Raw genomic sequence first — 14,667 nt, 5'->3', positions numbered from 1 at the left:
ATTGTGACACCAACTAGAGGTCAACCGATAGAAGATTTTGCCGATACGATAACTACGGTGTTGGAAAAGGCAGGTAACTGGCTAATAGTTGTAGAGGCCAAAACGAATCCCAAAAGCATTTTATTGTGGTACCAAAATCCCAATAATAACCAGAAAAAGATTTGGTGCATAATGTGGGACTTTTAACTATAATCAAACTATAATTATTTTTTTTTATGTATAGAAATAGGCATAGATATTTGCTGATAACGATAGTTCCAAAAAGCAACTATCGGCACCGATTAATCTATAAAACCGATATATCGGTTTACCTCTAGCACCAACACCACCATTATTCTGTCCACATTGTTGTCTTTTCCCTGACATTGTTACAGTATAAAGTGTCACACTGCCTGTGATTACATCAGGTGTCATCACATGCCATGGTCTCAGATTCACACCATTTCAGGTCAGTCTTTAATGCAGTTTGTGAGTTATTAGTTTGCTTTATGTATGTGTGTGTGTGTATTTGCATTAAATTGATTGCTTATAATAACCATGAAATATCAAATAATGTTTCGCTGTGTCTTTAAAGACTAAATATAAACATAGATTAAATAGATAGTTCATCAAAAAAAGGAAATTCTGTCATAACTTACAGACCCACATGTCGTTAAAACCTGTATGACTTTTTTCTTCTGTGGAACACTAAAGGAAACTTTTAGCATAAAGCCTGAAAAAAAATCATCAAACACATCAACACCATTAACACAATTAGAGTAGTCCATTTGACTTGTGTGCTATATTGTAAGTCTTCTAAATGTATATGATAGCATAGTGTGAGGAAAAGCCATGGTCACAATTAGACATGTGACACATTTTCACATCACAATAATTTCCAAGTCATTTGTTTTATTCTAGTTTACACTTTGGTTTGTTTTCTCTCCCCTGTGAGATTTTTCTGTTGCCTGTTTGTTTTCTGCTGTTTAAATGAAAGTTATTTTATTTTTCACTCATTCCTGTGCTTGGGTCCTTATTCCTGCTAAGAATTCCGTGACAGTTGTCTCTCAGTTTTCAAAAACAGTCACAACTTACCTTTATCTCACTGAATTGCTCGAGATGATTGCCCCTGCAGTGATGTTTTGAAGTGATGTTCATGTTTGAGATGTTCCTCTGTTTCGCTGCAACTTTTCTGCCACATGTTGTACACAAAGGAAAACCATCTTCGTCCAACAATCTCTCTGCATTTTATGGAACAAAAAATACTTCCACATTTCCAACTTAACCCTTTTATATGTTGGATAAAGGGTCAGCTGTGTTCCTCCTACAGCCATGCTTCCCATCCATGTTGTTTTGTTAACATCATTTATGCCACATACACACAGTGTTTTGAGTCTTGATTCGTTGATTGAAAATAAACTACTTTCCGATCAGAATAAAAAAAAAAATTAAAAAAAAAGGTTATCTTGAATTGTTTTGAAGTGCCCACGATAACAAATTACCTTGAAATACAATATGACAGAATACCGTCACATGACTAGTCACCATTCACTTTCATTGTATGGATCATAGAATTTAGAGCAGCTTGCACATGCTGCTAGTAACAACTCCTTATGTCTTCCAAAAAGGAAAGAAAGTCATACAGGTTTTGAAAGACATGAGGCTTGATGACAGAATTTGTATTCTTGGGTGAAATATTCCTTTAATTACAAAAAATGCGGATGGCATTTTATTTATTCATGATCAAATACTGTTAAACTCATTTATCATCTTTGGAAACAGTGTTTCAGATCAATGTTTAAGCTAATCTCCTCTCAGCTCATTTGATCTAATGAGCACTCTCTCTCACTCTCTCTACAGGGATCCTGTCAGTGCTCTCTCTCTCTTCTGAGTGCACATCTCTGGCCTCTGAACTGCCTAAAGTCTCATATGTAAAGGCCATTGACATCTGGCTGATTGCCTGCCTGCTCTTTGGCTTTGCCTCTCTGGTTGAATATGCTGTGGTTCAGGTGATGCTTAACAGTCCTAAACGCCTGGAGGCGGAGAGGGCAAAGATTGCCAGCAAGGAGAAGGCGGAGGGAAAGACCCCTGCCAAGAACACCATCAATGGCATGGGAAGCACCCCGATACATGTCAGTACACTTCAGGTCAGACACAGCACAATAACTTTGAATCCAGCATGATTCCTGAGAATGAAGTGAATCAAAGATATGATACAATGTAAAAACACATCATATACATCAGATAAGCATATATACATGTTATATTTAACCTTTGGGAGATATTATCCTTCCACAATAGATCATGGTTTTTATTCAGTTGTATTGCATTGTGCAGCTGTATTGTCTTCCTTGTAGTTATATAATCTAACATAATACACTGCAAAAGTGTAGGTGTGATAATCATAGCACTTCATATTGTTTAGAAAACAGACAGCTTTATAGCAACAAGTGGAAGTGGAGCTTGGCGGCAGGGATAGTCTGACAGACCAGAGAAATAGGCTGAATAATGTGTTCTACTGAAGAGGATTAAGGATGCAGAGTGTTTTCAAGCGCTCTCACACAGTTGCTCTCAGACTGGACCATTGACAGAATTTTAGAACATCTGAACCTAAATTAACCCACATGTTCTTTGGGCAACATTTGACAGTTCCTGAAATCCATGAAAATCTCATTCATCGCTTTGATTTTAAGCCGTTTGGAAGAGTTCCAAGATGCAGTTTTAATAATAATAATAATAATATTTGTTATTTATTTAGTGCCATTCTAAAACCCAAGGTCGCTTATTTTTCTTTCCTGTTTATATGCATTTCCTATTAAAAAATGAAGCTATTTAATGGCTCATCCTTTTTTTAAATACCCAATAGGCATGAGTTATATCACAGCCATGAACCATGATTTGCTACCTAGTTAGTTGGTTGGTAGGGAAGTTGACATCTAACATGCCCATTGACTTGACTTCTTTTGTTTTTTTAGTCAACATAGAGATTTTTGATTAAAACTCATTTTAATCTTATTTGTTTTGTTTGTTTTTTGTTTTTGCTCACACTAGTTGAATTGAAATGGTCCTGCTTTATGACAAATGCATTCATTTTAAAAGTGTAAACATTCCATGTAGGTCATAAAAGCTGCATTTATATAATAATTAGAAATATCTAAACTATCCAGTTACTGGACATTATGGGGGAGGATCATTCTCATTCTAGAGAGCATTTGATTCTACAAAAACTTGTATAGTGCAAGATGAGACATAAATCATTTTTGTCAGGTTTCCTGGAATAGAATAGTACATTTATTTATTAATTTTACTAAACATGATTTATTAATATCTGTTAAAAGTATTTTTTCTTCCAACTTTAGAAGTTCACTAGCGTAAAGATGGTTTCAAAGCTAATATAAATGGACTGAAACCTACAAAACACCAGTTTTTATTTCTTGGGGTTAAGATCATATCAGAGGGATACAAATGGAAGCTCCAAGGTTATATCTTATCTCAAATACAATTCCTGTAATTTGTGTCAGTTAGTTTTGTACATGTGTGCATGTGCACTCGAAATATTAGCAATGATATCAAGCTGTTTGAGGATTGAAGTGTTGTGTGCCCAGGGGGAGTAACATAGCCCAACCCTGCATGGCTACTGACCCATCCACACATCTGGAACTAATGCATCAGACAGATTGGAGTTACACTATTAGACATCACTCTGCTCTGTTAGTCAGAGTGAAAGAGAGAGGAGCAAACAGACAGTGCAGTGTCACATCAGTTGTTAACCTTTTTAAAGCCGTGGGCAACAAAAGCTTCAGAATGCTCTACCGCTCCTTTTCTATCTGTAGATTTTGTGTGTTTGTGTATGTGTGTGTGTGTGTGTGTGTGTGTGTGTGTGTGTGTGTGTGTGTGTGTGTGAGTGACTTAAACAACTGGAATACAAGTAGACAACATAAGGAAGAGGTTTTGACAACTTTCTGGTTAATGTGTCATGTGCCATGCCCTTAAATGCATACCTCGGGTCTTTAGTGACCCAGAATCTAATTCCACCCTCTTTACTTCACCAATTTTGTAATTATGCCCCTACCTGTTAAGTATTTCTCTACCTTTCTCTTATGAATAGTAAGGTAACAATAATTACCAAAAGCGTATAGAGTCGTTATTGTCCCAAGATCTATGATATTTTCCCAATATATATTTTTGCTTCCATAAATCATTTATTTTATTAATATTTCTTATCTATATAAGTTATGCTATCACAGGTGTAAAAGGGGGTTAAAGGGAAAGGAGGAGGCGAGAACCGGCTTGAAAATATAAATAATGTTTAATGATAAACTTCACCAAAACCACACAACATACACATACAGGGCAGCTGTCCGTAATTCTCTCTCTCTCTCTCTCGATCGAACTGTAGTCACAGGCCACCATTATCCATTGCACGCCCTATAAGGCTGATTGGGGACCGGGCATGCATCATCCCAGCCTGGTCCGCCCTCCTCCGCTCTACAACAGGATATCTATTTCTATGTTTTAAACAAAACAAATGAGAACTATATTCAAAATTACAGCTTATAATGTCTATTTTCTGCATAACAATGGTGAATTATCAGTATCCCATATGCGTGTACACATATATATCATATATGTTATTTATTACTCAAGGTGGCACTGTTGTTTCAGTGATTGACTTGATTTACATTTAAAATTGGTATTTGACAAAGAAGCAACGTAGAATTAGAGCAAGACTACTAGAGCAAGTACAACACATGAGCAGTATAATATGGCTTTTGTCATTTGGCTGAAATTCTATAAGTTGAATGTATATTTGGACTCTGTAAGTGTCTGAGAAAATACATATATTTGCATGTGTTTCTATGGGAGTTTCTGTATAGAGATATATTCCCACACTTAACTAAAGTTTCTGTGTTAAAATCATAAAAAAAAGTTATTTGGAAATAAAACCACACTTAAAATTGTAAAAGAACAATACAGGTGAAACTCGAAAAATTAGAATATCGTGCAAAAGTTCATTAATTTCAGTAATTCAACTTAAAAGGTGAAACTAATATATTATATAGACTCATTACAAGCAAAGTAAGATATTTCAAGCCTTTATTTGATATAATTTTTATGATTATGGCTTACAGCTTATGAAAACCCCAAATTCAGAATCTCAGAAAATTAGAATATTACATGAAATCAATAAAAAAAGGATTTTAAATACAGAAGTGTCGGCCCTCTGAAAAGTATAATCATGCATATGTACTCAGTACTTGGTTTGGGCCCCTTTTGCATTAATTACTGCCTCAATGCGGCGTGGCATGGATGCTATCAACCTGTGGCACTGCTGAGGTGTTATGGAAGACCAAGATGCTTCAATAGCGGCCTTCAGCTCTTCTGCATTGTTTGGTCTCATGTCTCTCATCTTTCTCTTGGCAATGCCCCATAGATTCTCTATGGGGTTCAGGTCAAGCGAGTTTGCTGGCCAATCAAGCACAGTAATACCATGGTCATTGAACCAGGTTTTGGTACTTTTGGCAGTGTGGGCAGGTGCCAAGTCCTGCTGGAAAATGAAGTCAGCATCTCCATAAAGCTTGTCTGCTGAAGGAAGCATGAAGTGCTCTAAAATGTCCGGTAGAGCGACTGCGTTGACTCTGGACTTAATAAAGCACAGTGGACCAACACCAGCCGATGACATGGCTCCCCAAACCAACACAGACTGTGGAAACTTCACACTGGACTTCAAGCATCTTGGATTCTGTGCCTCTCCATTCTTCCTCCAGACTCTGGGACCTTGGTTTCCAAATGAGATGCAAAATTTGCTCTCATCAGAAAAGAGGACTTTGGACCACTGAGCAACAGACCAGTTCTTTTTTCTTTAGCCCAGGTAAGGCGCTTCTGGCGTTGTTTGTTGTTCAGGAGCGGCTTGACAAGAGGAATACGACATTTGAAGCCTCAGTCCACTCCTTGTGAAGCTCCCCACACATTTGAATGGCCTTTTCCTGACAATCCTCTCCAGGCTACGGTCATCCCTGCTGCTTGTGCACCTTTTTCTTCCACACTTTTCCCTTCCACTTAACTTTCTATTAATGTGCTTTGATACAGCACTTTGAGAACATCCAACTTCTTTTGCAATTACCTTTTGAGGCTTTCCCTCCTTGTGGAGGGTGTCAATGATGGTTTTCTGCACAACTGTCAGGTCAGCAGTCTTCCCCATGATTGTGAATTCAACTGAACCAGACTGAGAGACCATTTAAAGGCTCAGGAACCCTTTGCAGGTGTTTAGCTGATTAGAGTGTGACACTTTGAGCCTACAATACTGAACCTTTTCACAATATTCTAATTTTCTGAGATTCTGAATTTGGGGTTTTCATAAGCTGTAAGCCATAATCATCAAAATTATATCAAATAAAGGCTTGAAATATCTTACTTTGCTTGTAATGAGTCTATATAATATATTAGTTTCACCTTTTAAGTTGAATTACTGAAATTAATGAACTTTTGCACGATATTCTAATTTTTCGAGTTTCACCTGTATATAATGTTATAAGAAATATTGAGCAAACCTCTCTGGGAGAAAAAAACATGGGCATTAATGGGTTGATACTGTTCTATTTTGATGCAAGGTAGATAAGTACTGATATCTTCAAACCACTTCTTTTTCTCGTGGTGTTCCTCTGTGGAAAGGCCATTCAACATTGGCACTGTCCGGCTAGGGATTAAGGAGGAAGCCAGAATAATTGCCTATCTTTGTACTCTCTCTCCCAGCAGCACAAGAGAGTTGGAGAGGAAGGGGAATGCTAAAAAAAAGAGGGGAAAAAAGAGAGACATAGAGAATATGTGCCTTTGTATAAGGGGAAAATTAAATTAGATTTGGGAAGAGGTCTTCTCCACAGAAGTTGGTAGATAACTAGCTCTAATTCTAGTTCTAATTAAGACTCCAGCTGCCAACCATTGTTTGTTAATTTGCTGATTTTAGAAATAAAAGTATCTAAGTGTGAAATGAATGTGCAGTATCAGGAGATACATTGCTCAGTCTGCTTATGAGTCTGTCTTGCCATCTCTCTTTCTCTTTATCTCTCAGGTGACAGAGACAAGGTGCAAAAAGGTATGCACCTCCAAGTCGGATTTGCGCTCCAATGACTTCAGCATTGTAGGCTCTCTCCCACGGGACTTTGAACTCTCAAACTTTGACTGCTACGGGAAACCCATTGAAGTCGGCTCTGCTTTCGGCAAATTGCAAGCCAAGAACAACAAGAAACCACCACCTCCTAAACCTGTCATCCCCTCAGCAGCCAAACGCGTTGATCTGTATGCCCGTGCACTCTTCCCTTTCTCCTTCCTTTTCTTTAATGTCATTTACTGGTCTGTGTATTTGTGATTGTGTAAAATGTAGCCTGCTGATCTTCAACTAACCTTTCCTACCTTTATCTTGTCTCTGTCTCTACAATTTGTACCGTACCTCAGGCATCACACATTACAGTTCCATAACCACTGATTTAAAGACTAAAGAGAGAAGCTATTGGGAGCTTTTGTAATGGTGAACAAAAGCAACTTTTTTGTAAATGGGAAGGGCGAAGGCATTGCTTGAAACATCGCTCAACAAGATTTACTTGTTTTCAGCTTTGATATTTAATTTATTCTCAAAATTAAAAGATTATTAAAAGAAATTATTATCTTGCATGTGGAAATGGAATATATCCATATTAATATATTGTATTTAAAATATATATAATATTATTTTTGACTTACTGATCAGCTGTAAAGATGGTGATACATTTGTACTGACAAACACTGCCATAAGTCTATTAATGATGTTCCTATTACAAGCATTCCAATTACAAGCAAGTGCATAAAGCAGAGAAAACAATATCTCCTGTGCTTGTGAAAACATCCACCAATAAATGGCCAAATGTCTTAGCAGACCTCATGAACTTGTGCCTTCAGATCTCTTTCTTCCTCCATTTTTCAGGTCCCTTAACACTAGTGCGGTGTTTGTGTGAGTCACACTGGTGTTCATAGGTCAAAAATAACCCAAATATACATGTGTAACTTTTTTGTGAATGTTTTTGAAAAGATTTTTTGGGGGATTTTTCGGTAGTAAGACCTTATATAGATCTAAATTATTAAATTACACCATTCATTTTCAAATAAAATAAGCATATTTTATAAAATCTTCACTTGAATAAAAACCTTGAAAGTAAATTCAAGTGTCAAAACGTCTCGGGTTACTTAACTGTAACTCCTGTTCCCTGATAAAAGCAGAATGAGATGCTGCGCTGATTTAGCACTTTGGGAACAACTTTAGGTGTGACCAGCTGTGAATATGTATGCAAAACGACAATGAAATTGACTAGAATTTATAGCCTCTGCTGGTGACATTATTGGATGCACCTCTTGCAGGGCTATAAATAGATGCGTCACAGGTGCATCGTCAGGTATTTTGTCTGAAGAGCAGTCCTGGGGCATCCCAGTGCAGCAATGAAGCGCAGCATCTCGTTCCGCTTTTATCAGGGAACAGGGGTTACAGTTAAGTAACCCGAGATGTTCACTGTCAAAAAGCTACACTTTGATGCTGCGATGATTTAGAGCTTTGGGAATGAGAATACCCACGCAGCTGTACTGTGGATGTCCGGACCCCTTACGGTTGTGTAGTTGTGCCCACAAGAGCGCCAGAGGTCTCAGACATGAGCTTGTGATGTAGACTCAAGGACATAAGAGCCCAGAGTGCCATGAACATCCAAACTATAGAATCTTATGAATGTATGCAGAGAGGACCAGCCCGCCGTGTTACAAACATGTTGCCGAGGGACACCTCTAGCCAAGGCTTTAGAGGAGGCGACCCCTCTGATAGAGTGAGCCGTGATCCCTACTGGCGAAGCTTGACTTCGTGCCTTGTAGGCCAGGGCAATAGCATCACTAACCCAATGCGACATTGTCTGCTTGGTGGCGGCCGCCCCTTGTTGCAGTCCCCATGGCAAACAGATAGTTACCCTGACTTATGCCACTGGCTAGTGCGTTGGATATAAGTCTGAAGGGCACAGACTGGATACAGTCCGTGAAGTCTTTCCTGCTCCGGCATTGTAAACGGTGGGGAGCAGAAGGCTTCGAGAGAAACCGGATGTAAGGTCGAGAAGGAACCTTAGGCAGGTAGTCAGGATGAGGGTGCAATATTGCTTTTAGCAACTGGGCAAAACCTAAGCAGACTGGCAAGACAGACAGAGCCTGCAGATCCCCAATTTTTTTTAGAGAAGTAATTGCCATAAGAAAAACTCCTTGAGAGTCATACGTTTCTCAGACGCTGACTCTAGAGGTTCAGAGGGGGTCTCAACCAGACCCTCAAAGACTATTGCTAAGTCCCATGAAGGGATCCTGGTCCTAGCAGGAGGTCTCAATCGCATGGCTCCACAGCTGAAGCGAGCGAGCAGAGGATGTCTCCCCAACGGCATCCTGTTAGTCAAGGCGGCCACATAAACCCTGAGAGTGGCTGGGCATGTGCCTGCTGATAGTTTTCCTGCAGAAATTCAGAACTGAAGCAATCTGGCAGTTAACTGGATCTGCATTATGTGCACTGCACCATCCTTCAAAGACACCCCATTTATTGGCATAACTTCTAGTAGAGGGAGCCTTAGCGCTCAGAATGGCCTCAATGAATTCAGGTGAAAGCCCAGTGTCCCTCAGTTGGTACCCTAATCTTAAAATCCACGATCCCGGTTCCGGGATTTAAAATTACATCAGTAATAATGTACTTCCAATTTTAAATGTATGCGGAGGAGTTATGAGCTCATATCTGGTACCATTTGAAAGCTTAGAATGTCTGCTTTCTTGAGATATGCATCACTTTGGCATTTGTTTTACACTAAGTAACTTATTTACAATAAATTACATAGTTCCACCCATCAAAAGTCGTGTCATAATTATGTGCGTTTTTGAATACATATGTCTCATATCGCTCAAATATGATGCACATGTACAAACCATGTATCAAATGAAAGCTCTCATTGCCAGTAAGAAGTTCCAATAAGTCTTTTTATTGAGGTATAATCACATATCTAATACACTTCGAATGAATCATGAAGTATACAATCATACAAGTGAAATTATTGAATATTTGCCGTGCTACTCGCACTAGACAGCACAGTTAGCCACAAATGCTACATAATCCTTTACCTTAGGTTATTCTCTGCAAAATGAGCCGTTTTTCAGTGTTTTCTGTGGTTGTGTGCCCAAGTAATCCCTCGATATGTCACACGAGTGCAGAAACACCACAAAGTAATGTTATATGATATTCAACAATCCAGGAAAATATGTAAACATCCGATCCGGATAAAGCATATATTGCCGTAAAGCTTAGACCCTCCGCTTTCCGGCAATGTCTCTCAAGATCAAATAGACCAATCAGGGGCTGTGATATTGCATCCAGACTGTGAAGTGATCACTGGGTAGGTTACGTGCCCAAAACACACAGACGCGTCTCACCAGACACCAGAGCGCATATTTACCACTTTCAACAGTGTTTTATGTAATGACAAAGGGTTTTCTGTAAAATTACACTGGGATTTTGCATTTATAGCACTGTATATGGGTATGGGGAGACTTTAGATTTGGGTAGGCGGAAAGTACACCAAAAAAGGTAATATTCCTCCCTTCAAATAAAGTGAAATAGATATTAAATAAAACATGATACAGACAAAATTCCTTTTTCAGGTATTTGCTGACATCTAGTGGAAACAGCCAAAACTGTCTGCTTGCTGCTAGGGTTTACAGGGCTTGAGTTATACACTTTCAAAAATGAATTTATATAAAAAAAATCAAAAAGCGCCTCTTTTTTTAGGAGGGTTATTACTGTTCAGACAACATATATTTAATTTTTTTTAATTTTTAGCAGTGTTTTATGCAACTTCAAAGGGTTTCCTGTAAAATGACACCAAAACTGTGTATTTAGGCCAAAGTATGTGGGAATGGGAAGCTTTTTAATTTGGGTAGGCCAAATCCAGGCGGAAATCCCCAAAAATGGCAAGGTTCTTAAGAGGTTAAGGGGCCAAACATGGAGGTTACACAGTTCGGGCTGGGGATGAGGTATCGTCCCCTGCACTTGAGACATAATGTCCTTCCTCTCCAGAATCGGCCGAGGCGAGCCGTCGAGGAGAGACATTATCTCCGAGAACCAGTAAGAGGCAGGACCCTTGCTGGCAAACTCTGGCCAGGACTCCCGGGAGCAGAGAAACCGTAGGAAACGCATACAGGCGCATTCTTGACTCAGAGAGAAGTAGAGGAGACATTGCGCTGTCTGTTGGGAGGCAAAGAGGTCCACTTCTGCTCTGTAAAATCTCAACCAGATTTGTTCCACTACCTCGGGGTGGAGTTTCCACTCCCCCGTTGGTATTTTCTGTCTGGATAGTAAATCTGCTCCCATTCAGGCATCCAGGGATATAAGCTGCTCTGATTAACAGGAGCTTGCCCTGGGCCCAAAGGAGAATCTGCCATGCCAGTCTGTTCAGCTGGCATGAAAGTAGACCTCCTTGATGGTTTATGTAAGAGACTACCGCTGTGTTTTCCACCCGCACCAAGACATGGCAGCCTCTGGAGGAAGTATTTCAGGGTCAGAAATACAGCCATCAACTCGAGACAGTTAATGTGAGAATTGAGCTGACGACCCTCCCATTCCCCTTGAGCTGGATGACCACTTAAGACCACTACCCAGCCCGTCAGGGAGGCATCTGTCGTTAGCAACCTGTGACGGCAAGACGCTCCTAGAGTGGGAGCCAAAGTGAGGAACCGTGGTCTGAACCACATAGAAAGGGTACGTAGCATGCGGCACGTAACCCTTATCCGCATAGGGGATTGGCCCTTGGATGAAATCCCCTGGCTTTGAGCCACAACTGAAATGGTCTTATGTGCAAAAAGGCCCAAAGGGATCACCGAGGACGCAGTTGCCATGAGACCAAGTAGTCGTTGATACTGACGAGCAGTGCAAACTTGGCCTTGCCTGACTTTGCTCAGGGTGTTCTGAATGGACTTGATTCAAGCGGGAGACAATTGTGCCCACATTGTGATCGAATTCCATGCAATTCCCAGATAGGTAGTTTTCTGAGTGGGAGAGAGGATGCTTTACTTGGCGTTGAGCCTCAACCCCAGAGAAACCAGATGAGCTAAGACGTTATCCCCGTGCTGTAATGCCAGTTCTTGTGACAGCTAGTATCAGCCAGTTGTCTATGTAATTCAGAATGCGGATGCTCCAGAGTCGCAAAGGAGCCAGTGCTGCATCCATGCATTCCGTGAATGTGCGGGGTGATAAGGCTAGACCGAATGGAAGAACCCGATATTGGAAAGCTTTGCCCCGAAAGCGAACCTCAGGAACTTCTGTGTTGTGGCAGACTTTCTATATGAAAGTACGCGTCCATGAGATCGATCGTGACCAACCAATCCTGATGTTGGATTTAAGACATGACCGTCTTGACAGTTAGCATTTTGACCTTGAACGCCCTCTGAGCGATTCAAGCCTCAAAGGTCTAAAATCGGACGCAACCCTCCATCCTTCTTGGGAACCAGGAAGTATCTGCTGTAGTAACCTGACTCTCTCTCTGGAAGTGGAACATGTTCTGTGGCCCCTTTGACCAAGAGATTTTGCAGTTCTTTCCACAGTAGACATGGTTGTTCTGGTTTCACCGTGTCCTGGACTAAGGCAGGAAGCAACAGAACACCCAACATTTTGCTGGAAACTGCTAACTCCCCAAACACCAGAGGCGGTTTTGTGTGGGTATCGGGAGGGTACAGGTGGATATTTCATGTGACCCGTCACAAGGGGGCTACCCCACAAGGCTGGGCACAAAACCGTCAGGGTTTTTTCTTTTTAGAAATAAGTGCCCTGAGGTCTTGTTTTGGGGGCTGCTGAGGGCAACGAACCGGTCCCCAGCCTTTACGAGGGGGATCACAATTCGCCACGCTTTGTTTTTGAGCCTCCCGTCTAGAAGGACTTGGGCGGGACTAAAGCACGAGCCATCGGTTTGGTCTTGCGGAGAGACAGATCCGTGGCTCAACGAAGCTCAGAGAAAGCCTCTTCGTTGACCGTGGTGCCCGCACTCAGGTCCTTCAACAGATCAGCCTGGTACGCCTGTAACACTGCCATATTGCAAGGCAGCACCAGCCTGACCAGCTGCCTGATAAGCCTTCCCCACAAGTGTGGAGATGGTCCCCCCCACAGCTTTGTGGGGAGAGTGGGTCTCTTTAGGGACGATGCCGAGCCAGGTGAGAGATAACCCGCAAGTGTCTCTTTTACTGCCGCAATCACAGAATACCCCTGTGTTTTCCTCCATGAACGAGAAAGCTCGTCATGGAGTTTATCAAAGAAGGGAAGGGACTGATGAGGCTGATTCCCCTCCCTTGGCCACCAGAAAGAAATCTGTCCTCCAGTCTGGAGCGTTTGGGGGGGTCTCTTGTTCACGTGGCCAGTCTATTTGAAGCCTGCCCACCGCATGAGTAATCACCTCGAGTAATTCCTCCGATGATTTATTATCATACAAGGAATGCTCAGAGGTGGGAAGCTCGAAGTCCGCTGACTCAAGAGATTCACGGTCCCCCTCATGAACTGAAGAGGCGCCGGAGCACGCTTCAGGATCACGGGAGATAGCGAGCGATAGGGACAGACCCGTCTCTCGCTCCTCAGCCAGATCCATACAAGAGCCCCACGGTGTAAGAGTGGGTGCTGTCTCTCAGAAGTAAGCAAGACGAGTGCGAAGCATTTTGACTGAGAAAAGATGCTCTTCCCCCAAACAAACAAAACAAAACTGGTGTGTGTCCCTCTCAGCCATAGAGCGTAAACATGGGAAAACACACTGCTTGCTTTGTTTATCAGTCATTATTTTTCTTCCCTTTTTTTTAAGAGAAGAGATAGAGAAAAGTTTCTGAGCACTGCCTAACAATTCTAACACCTAACAGAGGAAAGTAGAAAGTTCTGACAGTCAAGAAGCACAACACACACAGAATGATCTGAAGACAAAAGATCTGACGATGCAACTGTGAATCTATTTATATCCAATGATGTCACCAGCAGAGGCTATAAATTCTAGTCAATTTCATTGACGTGTTGCACACATATTCACAGCTGGTCACACCTAAAGTTGTTCCCAAAGCACTAAATCAGCGCAGCATCAAAGTGTAGCTTTTTGACAGGGAACACCACAATGTGTCATGCATTGGGGGTCTCTAGTGACATATGCTGGGATAAAAAACTATAATTACATGAAATAACAACTATGTTCAGTAGATGGCTCCAGCTCCATGCATTGGTTGATCTCTATAAGCCATCATTGTAACTTTATTTCTATGGAATATCTAGAAATACACATAGTATATTGTAATGGGGTTAAGATGGGCAGGGAGGAGGCGAGAACCGGCTTGTCAATATAAATAATAATTTAATGAAAACTATAAACAAAAAGCACAAACATAAACACACACATGATGGACATGCCCGTAATACTCTCTCTCTCTCGAACCGTCGTCACCGGCCGCCTATATCCCTCACGGGCCCCATCAGGCCGATTGGGGATGGGCGTGCGACAGCCCTGCCCCCCTCAGCTCCACACTCCTCCTGGCGTTACCTCAGGCCCTACCGCTCCATGCGGTCGGGGAGTTGCTTCCCTCCTCCCCTCGTGGACGGCGGTCTTCCCTCAACCCCTCCACGTCTCTGGGGACGGCAGG

The 14,667-nt window shown here is 41.4% G+C and overlaps 1 protein-coding gene across 2 annotated transcripts in view; it reads left to right on the top strand.

Moving 5' to 3' along the window:
• LOC127659556 (glycine receptor subunit beta-like) overlaps positions 1-7,884 on the top strand; it is a 43,448-nt gene extending 35,564 nt beyond the window's left edge. Inside the window, exons 9-10 of one of the 2 annotated variants that reach the window (XM_052149424.1) lie at positions 1,840-2,111; positions 7,049-7,884. In XM_052149424.1, the coding sequence (XP_052005384.1) occupies positions 1,840-2,111; positions 7,049-7,345 (569 nt within the window). In that variant the 3' untranslated portion in view covers positions 7,346-7,884. Of the gene's footprint in view, positions 1-1,839; positions 2,127-7,048 lie in introns of both variants that reach the window. The other variant, XM_052149423.1, reaches the window with a different exon arrangement.
• Positions 7,885-14,667: the final 6,783 nt, after the last annotated feature.

This window comes from Xyrauchen texanus, chromosome 19 (genome assembly GCF_025860055.1).
Source record: "Xyrauchen texanus isolate HMW12.3.18 chromosome 19, RBS_HiC_50CHRs, whole genome shotgun sequence".
Classification (NCBI taxonomy): Eukaryota; Metazoa; Chordata; class Actinopteri; order Cypriniformes; family Catostomidae; genus Xyrauchen; species Xyrauchen texanus.
The sequence above is the reverse complement of the archived record's forward strand: the minus strand, read 5'-3'. Positions and strand labels throughout refer to the sequence as shown.